Here is a 24,053-nt window from a genome sequence, read left to right as displayed (position 1 = left end):
AGGCCCCCGGTATAAGAGCTAGCCATCTAATCCGCCAAACTTATTAATGCCAATTTTCATGGATCAATTTCGGGCCAGGACCGAACATTGATCAACTAGATTGTTTGTCTACACCGGCCACTGATTGCACTGCCCTCGTATACAGGACGCTATCGGCAGTGTTTCCAATATTGAGTTTTATGCATCCATATCATTCATATCGGCCAATACACAAGCGTTTTGCTACTGATTGCCGGCATGTTTACACCAGCAGATAATCTGGAAAGAGCGTGACTACAAACACTCGCTCACCAATTATTGGCTCATCTATAAGGCTATGTGCACACGTTGCGTTTTTGACGGGTTTTTTCATGTGTTTTTTTTTTTTTTTTTTAATCAATACTGCAAGGAAAACCGCATCCCAGCAAAGTCTGACAATCCTGCCTTGCTGTGCACATGTTGCTTTTTTTTTCTTGCAGAAAGAAGCAGCATGTCAAGTCTTTCAGCGTTTTATTGTGCCTATTTTAATCCACTGCAGTGCTCGATCAATACAATAGATGATATCTGTTAGTGCTGCACTTGCAGCACTGACACTTTGCCTCACACACCATACATCCGGCATGGTGTGTGTGTGAAGCTCTCTAGCTCAGTAACCCGGGGTCGTCATGGTGATGACCCAGGGATGCCATGGCAGCGATTGGATCCCTGTGATCACATTACAGGAACCCAATCGCTATAGAGAGGGAAGCGATTGCTCTCCCTGCCTCCTGAATGCTACAGTCGCATTGAACGCAGCTAAATGCAATAAACGGTGATCAAATCGTAGCATCTGCGCAAAAATGGTACTGTTAAAAAAAATGTCAGCTCGAGACGCAAACAATAAGCCATCACTGAGCCACAGATCCTGAAAAATGAACGCTACGGGTCACAGAAAATGGCGGAAAACGTGCGCCACTTTTTTCGGACAAACTTCTGATTTTTTTTCTTTTTAACCCCTTTGATAAAAGTAACCTTATTCATGTTTGGTTTTTACGAACTCACACCGACCTCAGGCATCACAGCGACACCTCAATTTTACCATTTTTACCAGTTGAACACTGTGAATAAAAAATCTCAAAAACAATAGTGGAATTGCACTTTTTTTGCAGTTTTTCCGTATTTGGAATTTTTTTTGCCCTTTTCCAGTACACTATATGGTAAAACTCATGGCTTTATTTAAAAGTACAACTCGTCCCGCAGAAAACGAGCCCTCACATGACCATATTGACTGAAAAATAAAAAAAGTTACGTTTCTCAAAAGAATTGCGAAAAAACAAACCGGAAAGTGCAAAATCTGACGGTCGTGAAGGGGTTAAACAGCGACCAATCTGTCAAAACTTAGTAGTCATGAAGTGCCACTGGCCGGTCCGTGTAAATAGATGCTAAAGGGAACCTGTCACCAGGTTTTTCCCTTTTGAGATGCGGCCACCACCAGTGATCCCTTATATACAGCATTCTAGAATGCTATATATGAACCCAGGCCGCGCTGTAGAACGTAAAAATCACCTTTATAATACTCACCTAGGAGGCGGTCCGGTCCGATGGGTGTCACTGCTCTCAGTCCTGCGCCTCCTCCTTTTTATGTGATTGCCGTCCTACATCATTCACACAGAAGCCGCCATTTGCTCCTGCTCATGTGCACTTTGATCTGCCCGCCTGAGGATAGAGCAATGTACTGTAATATGCAGGCGCGATGAAAGGTTAAGGACCGCCCATGTATACACACTGCAATACTGTGATCTGACCTCGGTCGGGCAGATCGAAGTGCACAGGAGCACAATGGCGGCCTCTGTGTGAATGATGCAGGACACGTCATGCACATGGGACTGGGCAGGAGGACGGCGACTGCAGGAAATAGAGGAGGCACTGGACCGAGAGCAGCGACACCCATCGGACCAGACCGCCCCCCAAAGGTGGGTATTATAAAGGAGGTTTTTACTTTGAGAGCGGCCTAGGCTCTTATATACAGTATTCTAGACAAATAGGAAAAGGGGCACATAATCACAAATGTATTGAAATCAAAATGGTGCCAGAACAAGGACAATTACTGTATTTTTTGTTTTAGAAGATGCACGAGATTATAAGACGTACCCCAAATTTAGAGATAAAAATAGGTAAAAAATGGGGTCAGTCTTATACTCCGGTGTTGTCTTACCGGAGGGGGCAGCAGCGGACGATCAGTGGTGGTAGTTGCGACAGCGGGTCAGTGGTGGAGCAGGCCAGTGTGGCGAGTGTCTCAGTCTGTCCGTGGTCCCGGAATCAAATGATGGCGCCCGCAGCGGCGCGTGCGCAGATGGAGCTCTTGGATGAGAGCTCCATCTGCGCACGCGCTGACTTCCTGCACCATCATTTGAAGCCGTGACCGCGGACAGACTGGTACACCCGCAGCACGCCCACCCGCACAGAGAGGTAGCTACCCGCACCTGGCCGCCTGCACACAGATCCGCCCAGACAACCCCCCCCCCCCGGTAAGCTATATTCGGATTTTAAGACTCTCCTCTCATTTTCCTCGCAAAGTTTTGACTGGAAAAGTGCATCTTATAATCGAAAAATACGGTATATGTTTTTGTAGACCAATCGGAACCAACAACCAAATTCACCGAAAAGAAAAAACCGACACGAGGTCTAATGTAAATAAATCACAATATTTTATTGATAAATTATAAAAGAACCAGGTGCAGGTAAAAACATAATGAACCAAATGACACATCAATAGGAAAACGCACGATTTCAAATATACCAGGTAATAATATAGAAACGGTAATTCCAATTTAATTATAGCAGAAATGGGAACAATTGATAGATACAGGACTCGAGACACTTACACAAACCAAAATATGATAGTAGCTGGTAATACATATGGCTTCTACTGAAATAAAATTATATGTATCAATAAACAGTCACTATTAACAATAAAGTGCTGGAATATTAATTGTCAGACCATGATTCCATATGTAATTCCAGAAAAAGCCCAAGCAACAAGATGGTTTCCAGTAAAGTAAGGTGACATATGCAGTAGAAAGTGTAATCAATCAATCAATCCCTAGTGGGTCCCACAGTTGGCCAATCCAAAACACAGGGAGTAGATGTATCGTAATATTACAAAACACCTATAAGATGTCTGATGTGGTCACACGTCACCCTCCCCACAAAGCCAGAGAAGACTGGTTTCTGGAAAGCAGATTACAATTAAAGCAACACATAGTAATGAATAATAACTGTCAATGATAAAGTGCTGGAGTGAAAAAATCTTTGATAATTGCGGTCACATATAGTCCTAATAATTAACTGAGCCTGAGCAGCAAGATGGTATTAAGTAAAGTGACATGTGCAAAAAGGCAATCTACATGTAAAGCAGCAGATGGTAATAAATAATACCTATTATTGATAAAGTGCTTGGTTGATGAAAGACTATAACAATAGCAATCCCATACAGTCCCAATGATTAACTAAACCAAAGCAGCAAAATTGTATTAAGCAAGGTGACATGTGCAGTGCAATCAGGAGTCCCTGGAGGATCCACAATGTGTCAATCCAAAAAGAGAATATGCAATAATAGCATGAATTACCTGTAAATGTCCGCTCTATACGTGTGTCAACCTCCCCAACGTACGTTTCGGCGTACCTTCTTTAGGTGTGAGAGAGTATATAGTAGTCTAGAATATTGTATATAAGGGCTCACTGGTGATGGCTGCAGTTCATAAGAAAAAAAACTTAATGACGGGTTCCCTTTAAGGGAACTATATGCAGACTATGGCATCATTATGCTACTGCTACATTGCAGTATACTGCTATGTAATGTGGTTGCACTCAAATTCTTGCAACTCCGACACACAAGGCTCAAAAATAATCAACTAATTTTAAATGTTTGCAACTTGCTTGTGGTTGCTAGAGGTGAGCGAAAGATTCTGATGTCACTGGGGCCGGTTTTCAAGAGGTGCCGAGGAACATTACACTCCCTTAGTCTGGGTGCAATGAAGTACCAAAGTAGACTCTGGACCAGGGAGATGCAAATCATTTTGCTCCTCCTAGTGGTCACCGCAGCTTTGAATTACATCCCCCTCTCCCAAACCTTATCTTGCAGTGTACCAGAGGCATAGTGTGATCTTTGTCCATGTGAGACCTATTGTGGCCAAAGTTGCCTTGTACCCTACTTAGACACTTTAATGGGAATCTATCACCAGGTTTTTGCTGCCTCATAGCACTTTTCCAGAGCCTTTGTGCTGCCAGTAAATAGTAAATCCCCTATATTTCCATTAACAGGTGACGGACTTGAGTGGGGATATTTTTTTTGGCGGTTGAGTTGAATGCTATTAGTGCCAATTTTAGGGTACAGACTATGTTGGATAAGTTCATGTTTATTCCGTGCCCTATGCTGAGCACTTAAATCGGGCTTTCCAAGTACATCTCTGAAATATCTGATTCAGGTGAAACCCCAGACAAATCCATTCACCAATGAAACAGCAGAGTTACTCCGGACTCCATCTGGCCTCTGTTCAGCTTTGTCTTTTTTTTTCCAAAAGTGCACAAAACTGTTGATGACCGCACTTTTGTGCATGCCTAAAAAGATACATAATAAGATGGACATCGGCGGACCACAGACCAAATGGGAATTCAAAGTAACTCCCTCTTTTTCCTCATTACTTGAATTTTCCGTTGTGAATTTTGTCTGAATCACATTTTTCAGAGATTTCCATGTAATCCCCGGTGTAAGTGCCCAGCGTAGAGCGCAGGATAAATATGAACCAAGCCTTACTGCAATTTTGGGAAGCAGAATAAACCAATTAACAGCAGTTAAAAAATTGGGTTTTATTTGTTTTTATGCCGTTCACCCTGTGGTATAAGTGGTTGGGCGACGTTACTCCTCACGTCAGTACAACTACAGCAATACCAGATTTATATACTGTAGGTTTTTTATTTTATTTTATTATTGGCTATTATTGCACTAAAAAAACCTGGTTTTAATTTCGTTTTTCTTTTCTTTCTTTTCTTTTATTTCAGCCATGTGAGGGCTTGGTTTTTTTGCAGGATGAGTTGGAGCTTTTATTGGTACCATTTTGAGCCACATAATAATTTTTTACTTTTTATTTCGCTTTTTGTGAGGCAGAATCAAAAAGAAACAGCAATTCATAATTTTCTGTGTGTGTGTTTGTATATATGTGTATATTGTAAATTTTATTTTATTCTTTTAAATGCCATTCAACATGTTGTAAAAGTGATGACTGCTGTATTCTTCAGGTCAGTACAATTACAGCGATACCACATTTATGATTTTTTTTTAAATGTTTTGCCTCTTTTACATCATAAACACAGTTTTATAGAAAATAAATAGTTTTTGCATTGCTGTATTCTGAGAGCTATAGGGTTTTTGTTTTTCTTTATTTTTTTTCCAAAGATGGAGCTGTTTGACGGCTTTGACGTATTCAGCAATACAATTTTTATTTATATATGTCTCTTTGATCACGTATTATTACACTTTTTTCCAGCAGACATAGTTTTTGCTACTTGTGTTTTGTTTGTTTAGATCATGCGCAGTATGAAGCCGGGTGTACGCATCCGGGCTTCAAACTCGTGTAGTGCGCATGACCCAAAGTCCAGGATCATGCTCACTGAGCTGAAATCCAGGAGTCGGACACGACGGCAACAGAGGTGAGCGCAATCATTCTCTGACGCTGCGCATTCGTTGGCATGTTAGCACACCCACGGGGGCTTACTTACATGCTAAGCGGGCCGACTAGCCAAGGGAACTGACGCCCAGGGGACTAGTCCCCTCGCTCATTAGCATATGATAAAAGATCTTTAGAAATGCTTTTCCTAAAGATCTCTTTATCTATGTTAGTGTATACAGATAAAAGCAAGATAAAAATAATGAAAAATAGTGCAATGCTCACAACAGGACGGCACAGCAAGGGACAAATGACATAGTATCTCAAAATTTACAAAAATATTATTAAAGGCTCCAATATAATATACCAATAATGTGTAAAAAGAGGTACACAGAAAATTGTATAATAAATATATAATATAAAGTGTAAAATAATAGGTAGGAAAATGGTCGCACAAAGCTAATTAAAGTGCAAGGCTAAGCTTAAAGTGCAAAAATAAGGTGCATTCAAAAGGTGCGACCAAAAAGGCACTAGCACCTAATTGTGGATGTCAATGAAGCTCACTGAATGTTAATATGATATGGGGAGCTACCAGGACATAATGAGCAGGCAAACATATGGGAGCAATGTGCATTTGTTAAGGAGAGGGTTTACCAGAAGTCATGTCCCACTGCCGTGCTGACACCAAACCCAAAACTTGGTTCGGCACGTGGCCTTCGGGATTTTGCTGCTTCCTGTGATGTCATCTCGACAGGGGCAGGAGCTTATGCTTGCCTTGTAGACGGGCATCACAGCCGACGTCATTTAGCAGCCCTGCTGGGCGGGTACAGTGCGCCAGAGTCCCCACCCTCCCTTCCCCTTTGCTCTCTCCCCACCCTCCCTTCCCCTTTGCTCTCTCCCCACCCTCCCTTCCCCTTTGCTCTCTCCCCACCCTCCCTTCCCCTTTGCCCTCTCCCCACCCTCCCTTCCCCTTTGCCCTCTCCCCACCCTCCCTTCCTCTTTGCCCTCTCCCCAACCTCCCTTCCCCTTTGCCCTCTCCCCGCAACCTCCCAGCCACTGCTGTGCGGCCCGTGTGCTGAGGGAGGGGCCTGGCGGCGGCTGCCGCGGTGTCAGTCAGTCAGCATCGGGCCCCCTCCTGAGGATCGCACGTTCAAATGTATTGGCATCACAGATGCCAATACATTTGAAAGCACGGATGAGAGGGAGCGCTGCGCTGCTTCTCATCACTGTCCCGCTGTCTGTGCTCTTAGACAGTTTAGTACAGCGGTGACTTCACTACTGTGCTGATATGGGCAGACCACAGACCGCGGGCGAACGAGGAGCAGCGGCGGGGACCGAGGAAAGGTGAGTATTCCCTACACAGGGGCTATAATGGGCTGCAGAGCTGTGTGTGTGTGTGTGTGTGTGTGTGTGTGGAGGTGCAGAGCGCTGTGTGGGGGCCTGCAGAGTCCTATGTGGTGGGGGCTGTTATTTCCAATGCTGTAGTGATGAGAGGTCAGTGCTGGGCAGAATACCGACAAGGAATGAGTGTGCAGAATGCGAGGCTGGACTGTGAGGCGGGTGGTGCCAGCTCTGACTGGGATGTTTGGTACAGGAAAATGTCATGTTTGGTTGAGCTGCAGATAAATAAAGTGTCTGCAGGGAATAAAGGGATAATTTAAGAGGAACAAAAAGTTAAAAAACAAAAAAAAATAATGTAGGGTGATTTTTATGACAATACATCACAGATTAGATTACATAAATTTGGAGTTTGTCGGACAACTCCTTTAAGCTAAAACCAGGAGTGTTCTGTCTGTAGGTTTTGTTTGTAACTTTGGTTTATTAACACTGGTGAAAAATTCTGACATGTGAAAGTAGACTCAGGCATACATGTGGAGCAAGTGGTGTGTGAGTTTATAAAGACCTGTGGTTTGTGGCTTTCCTTAAGGCTGGACTCACACGAGCGTATGGTATCTGATGCGACATGCTAATGACCCCTGGATCAGGCTCTGCTGTGAGCGTGAGCCGAGTGTCATGCGACTGTGACCCGATCCTGCAATCAGGTCACAACTGTGAAGCTGAGGACGGGCGCTGCGGAGGAGAGGGAGGGGTTAATCCCCCCCCCCCATCTCCTGCATTGTCAGCCTGAGCTGGGATAACATCCGAGTGCAGTCCGATGTTTCTCTCGCACCCAGTCACTTGAATGGCTGCGAGTGATACGGCTGTAGCAGAAAATCGCAGCATGCTGCTACTTTTCTCTCATCCAGAATCTGTATATGAGAAAAGCTGACCAACTGCTGTCCCTCATTGACCAACATTGGTCAGAGTGCAATGAGAGATTTTCTCGCATTGCACTCGTCGGTTTTTCACGCTCGTGTGAGCGTGTACCCTAAAGGGGATTTCTTGTCATCATAATACTGCAAAGTGCATGTAAAAAAAACAATCAACATTGCAATTGTCACAAATTAAACTACAACTCCAGGAAAAAAAATATAGGATCAGGAGCATCTTTGATTTTGTAAAAAAAAAAAAGGGCCCCTAAGGTATGGTGCTTCAATTAGAGTGGGTCTCCTCACTTGTGGGGCTTGAACCCTCCTGGTTTCCTAGATCTGGGTGCAACTGCATCTTTTGCACTCATTATTGTGCCACTAGTCTATAGAAAACATCTAGTACTTCAATCCTAACAATCCTTTTTCGTAAAGTGGATGTGGGGTGTAATGAAGGTCCTGAACTCTGCTGAAGGATCTGGAGTATATAAAGTGTGGGATGTACCGTAATTGAACAGGATCTAATGGGCCATCCCTGCAATATAAACTTCTGTCTGTAGTCAGCAGCGGAAATGTGCAAGAATTTTTGAAAGTGACGATACCTCAATAATAACAGTATTTCAGTGGATGAAGCTTCTGAACACCGCAATGATTGGCTATTTCTGGTACATATGACACATGCAAACTTATTGTGAAAGTGGCCTAAATAAACAGCTCATGCCATCATAGCAATGACTAATCCTAGAGTGTCTGATTCTAGTTATAATGAATAAACTCCCAATAACAATGGAACTGATCTAATTACATTGTATGTGAGAGATGCTTGTATATTTAAAGAGGACCAGCCACCAGGATTTTCCTATATGAACTAAAGCCAGTGATATACTGGCACTATCATGCTGATCCTATACATAATACATACCTTTTAATTGTGAGTTTGGATGTATAGTTTCTGAAATACTGTTACTTGATTGAAAGGTGCTGCAGAATATCTAATAGGTGGGTCGGGTTTTGCTAGTTATTTCTGCCCCTGCTGCTTGCCTGTCTTTCCACCCCTGTCTGTTATTACAGGGGGTGGGGAGGAAGGGCAGGCAGGCAGGGGTGGAAATAACTAGCAATACCTGACCCACCTGTTAGATAGTCTGCAGCGCCTATCAATCAAGTAACAGTGTAATTCACAAATTTTACTTGCCTGTATTTCAGAAACTATACATCTAATCTCACAGCTAAAGGTATGTATAGAATCAGCATGATAGCGCCAGTATAGCACTAGCTTTAGTTTATATAGGAAAATCCTAATGGTGGGCCTCTTTAAAGGGGGTGTTCAGTCTTTTGAGAAGTCTGCAGTCATTCAATGTGACAGCAGACTTCTGAATCTTTACAGTGCATGCATAGTTTTCTCCAGTATTTCCCTTGAGAGCATGACTGCATGTATGCAATTGCATTCATGCGGTCACATGCCAACTAGATGTATTCAGCCTCCATGAGTACATTGAATTGAGAGAGGCTGAGCACGTTTAGTTAGAATGTGTCCAGAAGTATGCAGATTGCATGCTTGCGGTCATGTGACTGCTTCCGGTCTCAACACCAGAGATCCTAACAATGTGCAATGCACACACTTTAAGGTTCAGAAGTCTGCAGTCACACACACTGACTACAGGCTTTCAGCACAAGACTGGACAAAGGTATGGCCACTACAATGGTAGGAAACCCCACTGTAAACACTTCAGGGCCTCAATTAAAGGAAAAAAAAAACAATGGCTACTCCCCTCCTGTAGGGGTGCTGCTCCTCGATGTCTGAACTCATCAATATTCTATTCAGGGTGGACGTCTGCTCTGACGAAATGGTAATGGCCGCAGCTAACGAGCGCCGGTACATGACACAACAAGTCATGTCACTCTCTGGGAACAGCTTCTCTCAGGAGGCGAGCATCTACGGTTTGTATTTTAATTGGAGCCCTGAAATGATGAAGCTGGGGTTTCCCAGTATTGGACATCACCTTTTAAGAAGCCACTCATTTTAATTATTTTTATTCTATTTTTCAGGGAGAAGAAATGGGTAACTGTTGGAGATACCTCTCTTAGGATTTACAAATGGGTGCCAGTTGCTGAGCCGAAAGGGGATGACGTAAGCTTTTATTAGTTTGTTCACTTTTCCAAATTCTTAATTAGGGGCATATAGACACAGCACAACATGAATGGGTCACACTTTTTTCTTTCTTTTACACCAATTTTTAAGCCGTCCAAGTTGTCATATTTTTACGATTCAGCAACATTATAACCGGAAACTAAACCGTAGTTGTTATTTTTAAGTGGGAATGGGTTGGAAGGCTTTCACACACATTTTAGGAACTTTTTATATGTGTAACCTGATCAAATCCACCCATCCTTAGGCTGTGGCTGAAGTGATGCACCTTTCCTCTCTCCAGATTGCCTCCAAAAACAAACCATGTCTTCCTTCCATACACTCATTAGTTTGTCAGGGCAGCTGCAAATATCCAGAAAATCTGATTATTCTCAATAGTGGTTTGCTACAAGTGTGAGGGTGACCGACCTCTTAGACCATCCCCCACCCAATCCTAATAATGTACCCATGTATTGAGCAGGATTTTAAAGGGAACCTGTCAGCTCCCATATGCGTGCTAAGGCTAGGTCCACATTTCCATTGTTTATGATCAGTCATAATCCGCCGCTCTGATAAACAACGCTATCCGTTTGGCGGATTTCTTTGTTCCCAAAGACTTGTATGAGTGGCGGATTGTGACTGATGTCGCTGCGTTGCATCCACCGCCCAACTGATCAGTCGTGGAACGACTGACCGTCGGGCGGCAGGAATGCAGCATGTAGCTTTTTTTTGAGCACTGGAATCCTTTTTATTTCGCTGCACATGCTCTCTCTCGGCGGACGAACGATCAGCTGATCACCCGGCGGCCGCCTTCTCTGAGCGATCAGCTGATCACCCGGCGGCCGCCTTCTCTGAGCGATCAGCTGATCACCCGGCGGCCGCCTTCTCTGAGCGATCAGCTGATCACCCGGCGGCCGCCTTCTCTGAGCGATCAGCTGATCACCCGGCGGCCGGCTTCTGTGAGCGATCAGCTGATCACTCTCATTAGCCGGCCGCCGGGAGATCATCTGTTCGCTCTCAAAAGCCGGCCGCCGGCTATTGTGAACGATCAGCTCATCGTTCTCTCTCACGCTTTACAACGCAATCCGCTTTATGATGACAATGAAATCCAATTCTTGTCACCCATTGTACAACACATCAGTCACAAGCGTCAAGCAACGCATGTGACTGATGCAAAACAACAGAAATGTGGACCTAGCCTAACCTACAAGCAGGGTGATGTGTGGCCTAGAAACCCCTTTCTACCCATCCCTGTGTTGTAATATGAATGTATAAAAAAAGTTTTTATTACTTACATGTTCCCTATGTAAATGATCAGAGGCTCTAGCCCCTGGGCGTCGCATTGCCTCGTGGGCGTTTGCATGGTTTCCGTGGTATCATGCCCCTTGGTATCAGCTCCTTGAGATCATGCGCACTTACCATTCCTGCAGCCTTTTTATCCGGGTGCTTGCTTGCCGGTTTTGGACGCACTCTGCGCATGGTCGGAACCGCAGGAGTCTTCAGATCATGCGCAGTGTGCGTCTGAAGCCGAGAAGCAAGCACCCGGATAAGAAGGCTGCGGGAATGGCAAGCGCGCACACACGGGATTCCCAGGAGCTGACTGTGACGTCGCTCAAGTATAAATCCAGGGGCGTGATACCACGGAAAGCATGCAAACGCCCACGGGGCGACACCCAGGGGACTAGACCCTCTGCTTCTTTCCATAGGGAACACATAAGTTATAAAACGTTTTTTTATACATTCATATTCCACAATATTACAACACAGGGATGGGTAGGAAGGGATTTCTAGGCCACACATCACCCTGCTTCTAGGTCAGAACGCATATGGGACCTGACAGGTTCCCTTTAATTGCCTTCTTTTGGTTAATATAATGCTTCACCTGCCCTCTGGTCACACTTGCTGCTGGGTTCCCCTGGGGTTAGGAGACAACCCCTTTATTCATACCCAAAGCATTGCCTCATCATGAGTGACCAATCTGATATTCACACACTAAAAATAAATGCATGCTGCCATACTGGAAAAAATTGTCTTGGTTGCTCTCTGAAGACATGAAAAAGAAATGTATAAAGTGACCTAAAGGTAAAAAAACAAGAAGTATTAACGTAAAACATAGATTGTGATTCTGCAATATGTCTATTAGTCCCCCTCTGGGGGCTCAGATTTAATACCAGTCAATGGCACTGGAAATCTACATCCAGTCATTTTATTTCTGTACATTTCTTTCCCTTCAGATTGATTTGAAAGTGACAGATGAGAATTCGGGACTTCTGAGGCGACCAAAACCTTGTGGAAAAGTCAGATTCTGTCTTTTCTACTATTGTTTGATTCCAATGTTGCAGGACGTGGGTTCATCACTAACACACAAGCATGCTGATTTCTACGCTACTTTATCACTAACTTTGGGTTCACTGCTTTTTAATGATGAAAGCTCAAATGCTAGTTAAAAAGAAAGCCGCCAACTAAGCTCAGCCGCGGCTCCGTCTGCAGAAGACCTAGAAATATAGGCCCCGGTGTTTTACATCTAGGCTTCAGATTGCAGCGTTATCATTTTTATTAATATGACGTATATTTGGGTGATGTAGAGCTACGTTTAGGGTGTGTAAACATTTGCAATATGTCTAAAAGCAGAAATAATGAAAGCTTATTGAATGATCTACATAATGGCAAAATTGTCACCTGTTCAATTGAATTCAGACGTTTGTCGACACTAGTATTCCAGCTTTCATCACTAATTTACATGGAGGTATTTCTAGACTTTAAAGCAGGTTTTTGCTATGGAGTCTGAGAGCTGCATGATTTAGTCACAGAGAGCCTGATTCCAGTGATATGTCATTTATTAACCTACTTAGCAGTTTTTATAATCCCTGTTTCTCTGCTGTAGATGTAACCATGCTCTGAATGCTGGGCTATGTATAACCCCGCCCACAACACTGATTGGCAGCTTCCTGTATATACTGTCAGCAAACTACCAATCAGTGGTGGAGGCGGAGTTACACTGATCACAGATACGCTGGTCTGGTTAAAGAGAGACACTTAAGCTAGGGTAACACGTAGCGACGCAGGAGCGATCATGACTGACAACCTACCTTATCAGGATCGCTGCTGCGTCGTTACATGGTCGTTGGTGAGCTGTCAAACAGGCAGATCTCACCAGTGACCAGCCTCCAGCCAGCAGCAACGCGTGGAAGCGATGCTGCGTTTGGTAACTAAGGTAAATATCAGGTAACCAAGCAAAATGCTTCGCTGGTTACCCGATATTTACCTTGGTTTCCAGCGCACACCGCTTAGTGCTGGCTCCCTGCACTCCTAGCCAGAGTACACATCGGGTTAATAAGCAAACCTTTGCTTATTTACCCGATGTGTACTCTGGCTACGCGTGCAGGGAGCAGGGAGGCGGCACTGGCAGTGTGAGAGCGGCGGATGCTGGTAACCAAGGTAAATATTGGGTAACCAGTGAAGCACTTCGCTTGGTTACCCAATGTTTACCTTGGTTACAGCTTACTGCAGGCTGCCAGACGCCGGCTCCCTGCTCCCTGCTCGCTTCAGTTCGTTGCTCTTTCGCTGTCACACACAGCGATGTGTGCTTCACAGCAGGAGAGCAACGTCCAAAAAATGAAGCAGGACATTCAGCAACGACCGACGACCTCACAGCAGGGGCCAGGTCGTTGCTGGATGTCACACACAGCGACAGCGACGGGACGTCGCTGCTACGTCACAGAAAATGGTGACTTAGCAGCGACGTAGTTGTCTCTGTATGTGACACCACCTCTAGTCTGTAGTGATAATCACCTGCTGATAAAACACTGATTGTATTAAAACTACAGGACGCTGCTCAGCAAGTCACACATCTCTGGAATCTGGCTCTGTCCATAAATTATGGTGCTCTCAGATGAAATGGCAAAATTCTGCTGACCACTTCCCTTTAATAAAAAGCTGCCCTGTAGGTGGCTGTCAGGATGGTTGCCACTTTTTAGCACTTTTCTTTTTCGCTCCTAATTGGGAGACCCAGACAGTGGGTGTATAGCTACTGCCTCTGGAGGCCGCACAAAGAACTACACTTAAAAGTGTAAGGCCCCTCCCCTTCTGGCTATACACCCTCCCGTAGGAGTACGGATTCCTCAGTTTTAGCTTTGTGCGCAGGAGGTCAGACACGCACGCATAGCTCCATTGTTTTAGTCAGCAGCAGCTGCTGACTATGTCGGATGGAAGAAAAGAGGGCCCATACAGGGCTCCCAGCATGCTCCCTTCTCACCCCACTGTATGTCGGAGGTGTTTGTAAGGTTGAGGTACCTATTTCGGGTACGGCGGCTGGAGCCCACATGCTGATTCCTTCCCCATCCCTTTTTACAGGGCTCTGGGTGAAGTGGGATTTACGGGTCTCCAGGCACTGAGACCGTGCTCCATCTACAGCCCCTGGAGAAGATGCTGGATGGAGCGGAGTACATCAGGGACATGGCCCTGCTTCCTCAAGGTACTCTGTGTCCCCGTGCATTTGGCGCTCACACCGCAGCATGCTGGGTGTTGTAGTGCGCCGGGGACATTAGCGCTGCGGCGCTTGTGCCATAGCCTCATTCAGCTTCGCTGAAGCAGGCACACTTTTGGGAAAAGGTCGCGCCGGCCGCTGGGACTGCGGCGCGGCTGGCACTTGTGGTGCGCCGGGGACTTCAGCGCGGGCCGCGCTTTTACGGCGGCCGCGCTGATAACTCGAGTCCCCGGCTTTTTGCGGCCTATTTCCGTTCGTTCCCGCCCCCGGACCTGCCAGTCAGGAGAGGGGCGGGACGCTGGTCAGTGCATCAGCGCTGAGGGCTGGAGTCGTTTTTACATACTCCAGCCCTCACAATAGGCACAGAGGGGACACTGTTTCCCGCACTTTTGTTTGGGAACTCCCACGGACCGCCCCTCTCCACAGACGCCGGCAGCCATTCCTGCTGACACGCTGAGCTGCAGAGGGGAGCCGGGGAGACCCAGACAAGGAATTCTGCGCCTCTTACCCGCTATTCAGCGGGCGGTAAGCAGCCCTTTGGGCTCACCCCCTCTTGTGCCAGTAGTAATCTTAGTATTTTGTTCCTGCAAATACTTTGTACTGCATAGCGCTAGTCGCCCTTTGGCTATAGACTCTCTCACATTGCAGAGAGCCAACAGCATGTCGTCCGCAAAACGCAAGGGTGCCAAGGCACAGACATTATATGCTTCCTGTACCGCATGTGGGACTTTTCTACCGGCAGGCTCCACTGACCCCCATTGTGTGCAGTGCTCGGCCCCTGCGGCGCTTGCACAGTCGGGACCTCTGCTGGACGTGACCCAGGGTGTACCACCTGTGAATGCTGTCCAGGTGACAGGAACTGAGTTTACAGCTTTTGCTGACAGAATGTCTCTCACTATGTCACAAATTCTTGACGCATTGCGAGCTAGGCCTGTACTTCAGGCCACGGACACTGTGCAATCATTGCCCCCTGGTCCCCCTCAGCTGAATTACCTCCAAGCTCCGGGACGGGCACATACACCTCAGGGTGAAGACTCTGACTCGGACGATGGCCCCAGGCAACCTAAGCGGGCTCGCTATGAGGGGCCTTCACATTCATCTCAATGGTCAGGATCCCAGCGAGATGAATCTATGGGTGATGAAGCGGACGTCACTGATCAGGATTCGGATCCTGGGACCGCTCTCAATCTAGATACACCAGATGGTGACGCCATAGTTAATGATCTTATAGCGTCCATCAATAAGATGTTAAATATTTCCCCACCAGCTCCTCCTGTAGAGGAGTCAGCTTCGCAGCACGAGAAAATCCATTTCAGATATCCTAAGCGTACATTAAGCACTTTTCTGGACCACGCTGACTTTAGAGACGCAATCCAGAAACCCCACGCTTATCCGGAAAGGCGTTTTTCTAAACGGCTTAAAGATACACGCTATCCTTTTCCCCCTGAGGTGGTCAAGGGTTGGACCCAGTGTCCAAAAGTGGATCCTCCAATTTCCAGGCTTGCAGCTAGATCCTTGGTTGCAGTTGAAGATGGAGCGGCACTTAAAGATGCCACTGACAGGCAGATGGAGCTCTGGCTGAAATCCATCTATGAAGCGATTGGAGCGTCGTTAGCGCCATCTTTTGCTGCCGTATGGGCACTCCAAGCTATCTCAGCCGGGCTTGTGCAAGTCGACTCAGTCACACGTGCATTTGCCCCGCAGGTAGCACCATTGACCTCGCAAATGTCGGCATTCGCGTCGTACGCGATTAATGCTGTTCTTGACGCTACAAGCCGCACGGCAGTGGCGTCAGCCAACTCCGTTGTTTTGCGTAGGGCCCTGTGGTTGAGACATTGGAAGGCAGATTCTCATTCCAAGAAGTGCTTAACCAATTTGCCTTTTTCTCGTGACCGATTGTTTGGAGAGCGTTTGGATGAAATCATCAAACACTCCAAGGGTAAGGACTCATCCTTACCGCAACACAGACAAAACAAACCCCAACAGAGGAAGGGTCAGTCTGGTTATCGGTCCTTTCGAGGACCGGGCAGGTCCCAATTCGCCTCGTCAAAAAAAGACTCAAAAAGACCAGAGACGCTCAGATTCTTGGAGGTCTCAGTCACGCCCAAAAAGGACAGCCGGAGGAACCGTTGCCAAGACGGCGTCCTCCTGACTTGCAGTCTCCGATTCCCACACCCTCGGTCGGTGGGAGGCTTTCCCACTTTGGCGACATTTGGCTGTCACGCGTCAAAGACCGTTGGGTGAGGGATATTCTGTCTCACGGGTACAGGATAGAGTTCAGTTCTCGTCCGCCAACTCGTTTCTTCACAACTTCTCCACCACCAGACCGAGCCGATGCTCTGTTGCAGGCGGTGGCCGCTCTAAAGGCGGAAGGAGTGGTGACCTCCGTCCCTCTTCAGGAACAAGGTCACGGTTTTTACTCCAATCTGTTTGTAGTCCCAAAAAAGGACGGATCGTATCGACCCGTCCTGGATCTAAAGTTGCTCAACAGACACGTAAAAGTCAGGAGGTTCCGGATGGAATCCCTACGCTCCGTCATAGCCTCAATGTCTCAAGGAGATTTTCTAGCATCAATAGATATCAAAGATGCGTATCTCCACGTGCCGATTGCGCCAGAGCATCAGCGTTTCCTACGCTTCGTCATACACGACGAACACCTGCAGTTCGTAGCGTTACCTTTCGGTCTGGCAACAGCCCCCCGGGTCTTCACCAAGGTCATGGCAGCAGTAGTAGCTGTTCTGCACTCGCAGGGTCACTCGGTCATCCCGTATCTAGACGACCTGCTTATAAAGGCACCCTCTCAAGAGGCATGCCAACACAGTCTGAAAGTGGCACTAGACACTCTCCAGAGTTTCGGGTGGATTATCAACTTTCCAAAGTCGCATCTCATCCCGACCCAATCTCTGACTTATCTTGGCATGGAGTTTCATACTCTCTCAGCGATAGTGAAGCTTCCACTGGACAAGCAGTGTTCGCTAAGGACAGGAGTGCAATCTCTCCTTCAGAGCCAGTCGCACTCACTGAGGCGCCTCATGCATTTCCTAGGAAAGATGGTAGCAGCAATGGAGGCGGTCCCGTTCGCGCAGTTTCATCTGCGCCCTCTACAATGGGACATTCTCCGCCAATGGGACGGGAAGTCGACGTCCCTCGACAGGACTGTCTCCCTCTCTCAGACTGCCAAGGACTCTCTGCGTTGGTGGCTTCTCCCCACCTCATTGTCACAGGGAAAGTCGTTCCTTCCTCCGTCCTGGGCAGTGGTCACGACGGATGCGAGCCTATCAGGGTGGGGAGCGGTGTTTCTCCACCACAGGGCTCAGGGGACGTGGACTCAGGAAGAGTCCACCCTGCAGATCAATGTTCTGGAAATCAGAGCAATCTACCTTGCTCTGCGAGCCTTCCAACAATGGCTGGAAGGCAAGCAGATTCGGATTCAGTCGGACAATTCCACGGCGGTGGCGTACATCAACCACCAAGGGGGAACACGCAGTCGCCAAGCCTTTCAGGAAGTCCGGCGGATTTTGACGTGGGTGGAAAGCAAAGCGTCCACCATATCCGCAGTTCACATCCCAGGCGTGGAAAACTGGGAAGCAGACTTTCTCAGTCGCCAGGGCATGGACGCAGGAGAATGGTCCCTTCACCCGGACGTGTTTCAGCAGATCTGTTGCCGCTGGGGGACGCCGGACGTCGATCTGATGGCGTCACGGCACAACAACAAGGTCCCAGTTTTCATGGCACGGTCTCACGATCACCGAGCGCTGGCGGCAGACGCCTTGGTTCAGGATTGGTCGCAATTCCGACTCCCCTATGTGTTCCCACCTCTAGCATTGTTACCCAGAGTTCTCCGGAAAATCAGGTCCGACTGCCATCGAGCCATTCTCGTCGCTCCAGACTGGCCAAGAAGGTCGTGGTACCCGGATCTGTGGCATCTCACGGTAGGCCAACCGTGGGCACTACCAGACCGTCCAGATTTGCTGTCTCAAGGGCCGTTTTTCCATCTGAATTCTGCGGCCCTGAACCTGACTGTGTGGCCATTGAGTCCTGGATCCTAGCGGCCTCCGGTTTATCTCATGAAGTTGTTGCCACAATGAGACAGGCTAGAAAACCATCCTCAGCTAAGATCTATCACAGGACGTGGAAGATATTCTTAGCTTGGTGCTTGGCTCAAGGGTTTTCTCCCTGGCCATTTGCTTTGCCAATTTTTCTTTCCTTCCTGCAGTCTGGGTTGGAAAAAGGTTTGTCGCTTAGCTCTCTTAAGGGTCAAGTCTCCGCGCTATCCGTATTTTTTCAGAAGCGCTTGGCACGACTTTCTAAAGTACGCACGTTTCTCCAAGGAGTTTGTCATATCGTTCCTCCTTACAGACGGCCATTGGAACCCTGGGATCTGAACAAGGTTCTCATTGCTCTCCAGAAGCCGCCTTTCGAGCCTTTGAAAGAGGTTTCCCTTTCTCGGCTTTCACAAAAAGTAGTTTTTCTTGTGGCGGTCACGTCTCTTCGAAGAGTGTCCGAGCTAGCGGCGTTATCTTGCAAATCTCCCTTCCTGGTGTTTCACCAAGACAAGGTAGTACTGCGTCCAATTCCAGAGTTTTCTCCCAAGGTGGTTTCTTCCTTTCATCTCAATCAGGATATCACTTTGCCATCTTTGTGTCCGCATCCAGTTCACCAATTTGAAAAAGGTTTACATCTGTTGGACCTGGTGAGAGCACTCAGGATTTACATTTCTCGCACGGCGTCTCTACGCCGTTCTGATGCGCTCTTTGTCCTAGTCGCTGGTCAGCATAAGGGATCGCAAGCTTCCAAATCCACCCTGGCGCGGTGGATCAAGGAACCAATTCTTCACACATACCGTTCTGCTGGGCTTCCGATTCCATCTGGACTGAAGGCCCATTCTACCAGAGCCGTTGGTGCGTCCTGGGCATTGCGGCATCAGGCTACGGCTCAGCAGGTGTGCCAAGCGGCTACCTGGTCGAGTCTGCACACGTTTACCAAACACTATCAAGTGCATACCTACGCTTCGGCAGATGCCAGCCTAGGTAGACAGGTCCTTCAGGCGGCGGTGGCCCACCTGTAGGAAAGGGCTGTCTGACAGCCCGTTCATGTGGTATCTTTTTACCCACCCAGGGACTGCTTTTGGACGTCCCACTGTCTGGGTCTCCCAATTAGGAGCGAAAAAGAAGAAGGGAATTTTGTTTACTTACCGTAAATTCCTTTTCTTCTAGCTCCAATTGGGAGACCCAGCACCCGCCCTATTTGTTCTTAGGGTTTCGTTTTTCGGGTGCACATGTTGTTCATGTTGTTTCTTAAGTTCTCCGATCTTGTTATCGGATTGAATTTGTTTTTGAAACTGTTATTGGCTTTCCTCCTCCTGGCTTTGGTACTAAAACTGAGGAATCCGTACTCCTACGGGAGGGTGTATAGCCAGAAGGGGAGGGGCCTTACACTTTTAAGTGTAGTTCTTTGTGCGGCCTCCAGAGGCAGTAGCTATACACCCACTGTCTGGGTCTCCCAATTGGAGCTAGAAGAAAAGGAATTTACGGTAAGTAAACAAAATTCCCTTCTTTCTGCACATAGTCACGGATTCCACTAAGGGTAACAACTGCAGGGATTGTGCATTGTATAATCTCCCTGCATATGTTACTTCTAGGTTTTTCTAGTTTCCTTCTTCACTCCAAGAATATGGTGATGGGTTAATTGGCTTTGTATAAAATTGGCTTCAGTGCGTCTGTTATGAGATCTTCAGCCCCATTGCTGCTACGACTGGTGAAAATGTAGCCATCAACTGTAAAGCTTTGCTGAGTATGATGGTGTTACACGAGCAGAAATAAATATGCACCCCTCCTCATCCAGCGCATCCCCCCCCCATAAAAAATAAAAATCTCTATTCAATATATGCCTGACATTTGGAACATTTGTTGTCAGAGGCCGTGCAAAACTTGAACAGAGGCCAAATCTTGAGACATATTGAAAAGTGGCAGCAGTCTTGCCGGTCACCTATTAGGACATCTTTTTATTAGTGTTGAATTCTTTTCACGTTGGGCTCTATACATATTGTATAGTGAACAGTCGCTGCACTGTATTTCCTATATAATACAGAGGATTGCATTAGTAGTAACATCTTATTCTCAGACCCTGTTTTTGTTGTGTGTGGTTTTTGTTTTCTTTCTCACTGGAATTCATCCGCCTTGCAGATTTTAAAGGGGTTGTCCACCTGCTTTCATACTGATGACCTCTTCTAAGGATAGACGATTAATAGATGGTGGGATCTGACCTCAGCTGTTATGCGCTCTGGGGGCACTGTATGTGCGCGGTGTTTAGAGCAGCTCCATGCAATGGTTAATGGTTGTTGCCCAAGAGCTGCACCTCACCTTAGTCAGATGAATGGTTATTCTTACCAATATCTTATCCATTATTGTCCATAGAAGGGCTAGGTGTCCAGTACAATGCATTCTTACAATACTAATCCACACCTATAAATGATTTGGGCACAGGGGGTCTATTTCTGGATAGTTTCTACTAAATCTTGTAACATTTACCATCGTAACTAACTAACGTTTGAATTTTATTTCACCCTCTGAGATACATTGAGGATTGTCATTTGTGTGTTTATTTTCTTAAAAACTGTGGTGTTTTTTTTTTGTTTTTTTTTTTTCTTTCTTGGGTTTCCTTTTTTTTTCCATTCAGAAAACGAAGAACAAAAAGAAAGCAAAAGATGAGAAATGTGGTTCTGAACTGACTACCCCAGAAAATAGCTCTTCCCCAGGGATGATGGACATGCATGGTAGGTATAGAGGTGTGAAGAATATCATTTAGGCCCTCCTCACATTAGCATCATGGCTTCTAATCTCAACAGAGCCATGTTGGAGTTGTTTTCTAAAGGAACAGGTCCCATTAGAAAACAACTCCAACATGGCTTCGTTGAGATTAGAAGCCATGATGCTAAAGTGAGGAGGGCCTGACGTTCTGCTGGTGTAGATGGTTACTGGGAATGTGCTGTCTGACAACCCAGTTTGAAAGATATACGTAACAGGCAAATCTAATTTAACCCCCTTAACGACCGCGGGCCGTAAAATTACGTCCTGGCGGTCATAGTGTTAATCCCCTGCCAGGACATGTGTGCGGATCCCCCCCCCCTCCGGCGGGGGGGATCCGCTCACATGTTATATAGCTGAAATGTGTGCCTACCAGGTACGAGCAGATCCACGATCCGCCCATACCTGTAAACCCCCTTAAATGCAGCTGTGAAACTGTCACAGCGGCATTATAATAGCAGTAGCTGTGTTCCGTTTACTCACAGCTCGACACAAGAAGTCACGTGACGTGATCACGTGGATCAGATGGTTGTCATGGTAGCACAGGGTCATGTGATGACTCCTGTAGCCCCCATGACTCACTTCCTGTCTCACATGTCTGAGAGCTGTGGGAGATAGGAGCTGAGCATATCTGGTGTTCACAGGTGTGTAGCTGTGATCAGCAGATATGAAAGAGCGATTAGACTACTGACCGTGTTAGCCTCCTAGGGGAACTAGTTAAATTTTTTTTTTTTTTTAAATTAAAAAAAACCCCTAAGATTATTATTATTATTAATAATAATAATAATAATAATAATAAGTTCAACTCACCCCCCCTTTCGCCCCACTGAAAATTAAAGGGTTAAAAAATATAAACACATAGCTGTGTTCAGAAGCACCTGATCTATCAAAATATAAAATCAATTAATCTGATCAGTAAACGGCGTAGCGGCAAAAGAATTCCAAACACCAGAATTACATTATTTGGTCACCACAAAGTTTGTGCAAAATGCAACAACATGCGATCAAAACATAGCATCTGCGCAAAAATGGTGCCATTAAAAACGTCAGCTCAAGACGCAAAAAATAAGCCGTCACTGAGACATAGATCCTGAAAAATGAGAACACTATGGGTCGTGAAATATGGTGCAAAACGTGCTCTACTTTTTTTGGACAAATGTCTGGTTTTGGGGGGTTTTTTTAACCCCTTAGATAAAAGTAAACGTCTACATGTTTGTTGTCTACGAACTCGCACCGACCTCAGACATCACACCCACACATCAGTTTTACCATATAGTAGACATTGAGTAAAATATCTCAAAAACAATTGTGCAATTGATCTTTTTTTGCTATATTTTTTTTTGTATTTGGAATTTTTTTGCAGTTTCCAGTACACTAAATGGTAAAACTCATGATTTAATTTAAAAGTACAGCTCGTTCCGCAAAAAACGAGCGCTCATATGGCAAGAATGACTGACTGAAAAATAAAAAAGTTATGGGTCTTGGAAGAAGGGTGGCGAAAAAAAACAAAACTTAAAGCACAAAATTGGCTGGTCATGAAGAGGTTAGAGGAACCGTCATTTTAAATTCCTACGTCAATAGTACATATAAATAAAGAGCTAATTTGTAATGCGGTATATCTTATCAGATGGATCCTGGTTTTGTTTTTTCTATGCCAGAGCTGATTATTCATTCTCAAGATTGTCAATACCTAGGTAAAATCTGTATACAGTGAAGACATCCTGTTCCATTACTAAGATCAGATCATATCAGTAGCAGCTGTCCTCTATGTAGGAGGGAGGTAGGAACTGAAGGCTGAAAACCAAACCTCAGGTTAGCTCATATCTATTCAGAATCTTGGGAATGAATGATCAGTTCTGGTGGAGAAAGTGCTAAACGTCTCTGATGAGATATATTACAAAGATTCTCTATTTCTTAAATACACGTGAAAAAACCCCATTAAAACAACGGTTCTGCTTTAAGTTACTTTTCAGCTTATACCAGGATTGTGACTGTTGACAGGAGAGATGCGGGAAGTATGGCATGGTAATAGGTGAAGATGCAGAAGGACTTGCCCCGACTCTGTGCTCGTCATAGTGTGATGATACTCTTTCCTGCTGGATTACAGTTATATAGCCTAACATGACTACATTTTTCCATTGGTTTGTGAACATATTTGTTCTATGTAAATTGTGTTTTCCTTGTAAAAGGTAATAATAAGTGATGCATTCCTATTTTTCAGATGATAACAGCAACCAGAGTTCAATAGCCGATGCATCACCAATAAAACAGGAGAACAGCAGCAATTGTAGCCCTGCCCCTGACAACCTCAACACACAGGTTGACAGTACTGAGATGAAGTCTGAGGAAGGCCACTCCAATAACAGCGAACACCAGGATTCTGAAGGTAAAGCTGGACACGTGTGCCGGAGTATGGTTCGAGTGAAATATACAAGTAGGATTTACATCAAAACACTTTATGTATCACTCCTATTACTGTATCTCCTTGAAGAACTGCATGCCTACCATTAACAGCAGTAATTTGGAGACCTCTTTTGCCATAAGATGTGGCTCGCGGACCCATAAGATGTGGCTTGCGAGCCCCCAATGTGTTGCTCACAGTTGTCTGCCAGATTGGTGCATTAAGACCAGCCAGTTTAGTAAACTGCTATGAAGTTCGGGTCACCAGATTGTAACTTTTGATAGTAGCCTCACAAAGTAGCAGATCTGCATTCACATATACTGGCATGGGGGGGGGTTTAGAAATAAATTAAGTTTAGTAATCTG

General features: G+C 45.9%; 1 protein-coding gene across 3 annotated transcripts in view; it reads left to right on the top strand.

The window, feature by feature from the left end:
- BCL7A (BAF chromatin remodeling complex subunit BCL7A) overlaps window positions 1–24,053 on the top strand; it is a 72,841-nt gene that overhangs the window by 4,685 nt on the left and 44,103 nt on the right. For 2 of the 3 annotated variants that reach the window (XM_075323296.1, XM_075323305.1), the window contains exons 2-5: window positions 9,917–9,998; window positions 12,230–12,292; window positions 21,160–21,256; window positions 23,509–23,673. In XM_075323296.1, coding sequence (XP_075179411.1) covers window positions 9,917–9,998; window positions 12,230–12,292; window positions 21,160–21,256; window positions 23,509–23,673 — 407 coding nt within the window. The remainder of the gene's footprint in view (window positions 1–9,916; window positions 9,999–12,229; window positions 12,293–21,159; window positions 21,257–23,508; window positions 23,674–24,053) is intronic. The other variant, XM_075323315.1, reaches the window with a different exon arrangement.

This window comes from Anomaloglossus baeobatrachus, chromosome 1 (assembly GCF_048569485.1).
Source record: "Anomaloglossus baeobatrachus isolate aAnoBae1 chromosome 1, aAnoBae1.hap1, whole genome shotgun sequence".
In the NCBI taxonomy this organism is placed as follows: domain Eukaryota; kingdom Metazoa; phylum Chordata; class Amphibia; order Anura; family Aromobatidae; genus Anomaloglossus; species Anomaloglossus baeobatrachus.
Note: the sequence above shows the minus strand (reverse complement) of the source record. Positions and strands in the feature narration are given on the sequence as shown.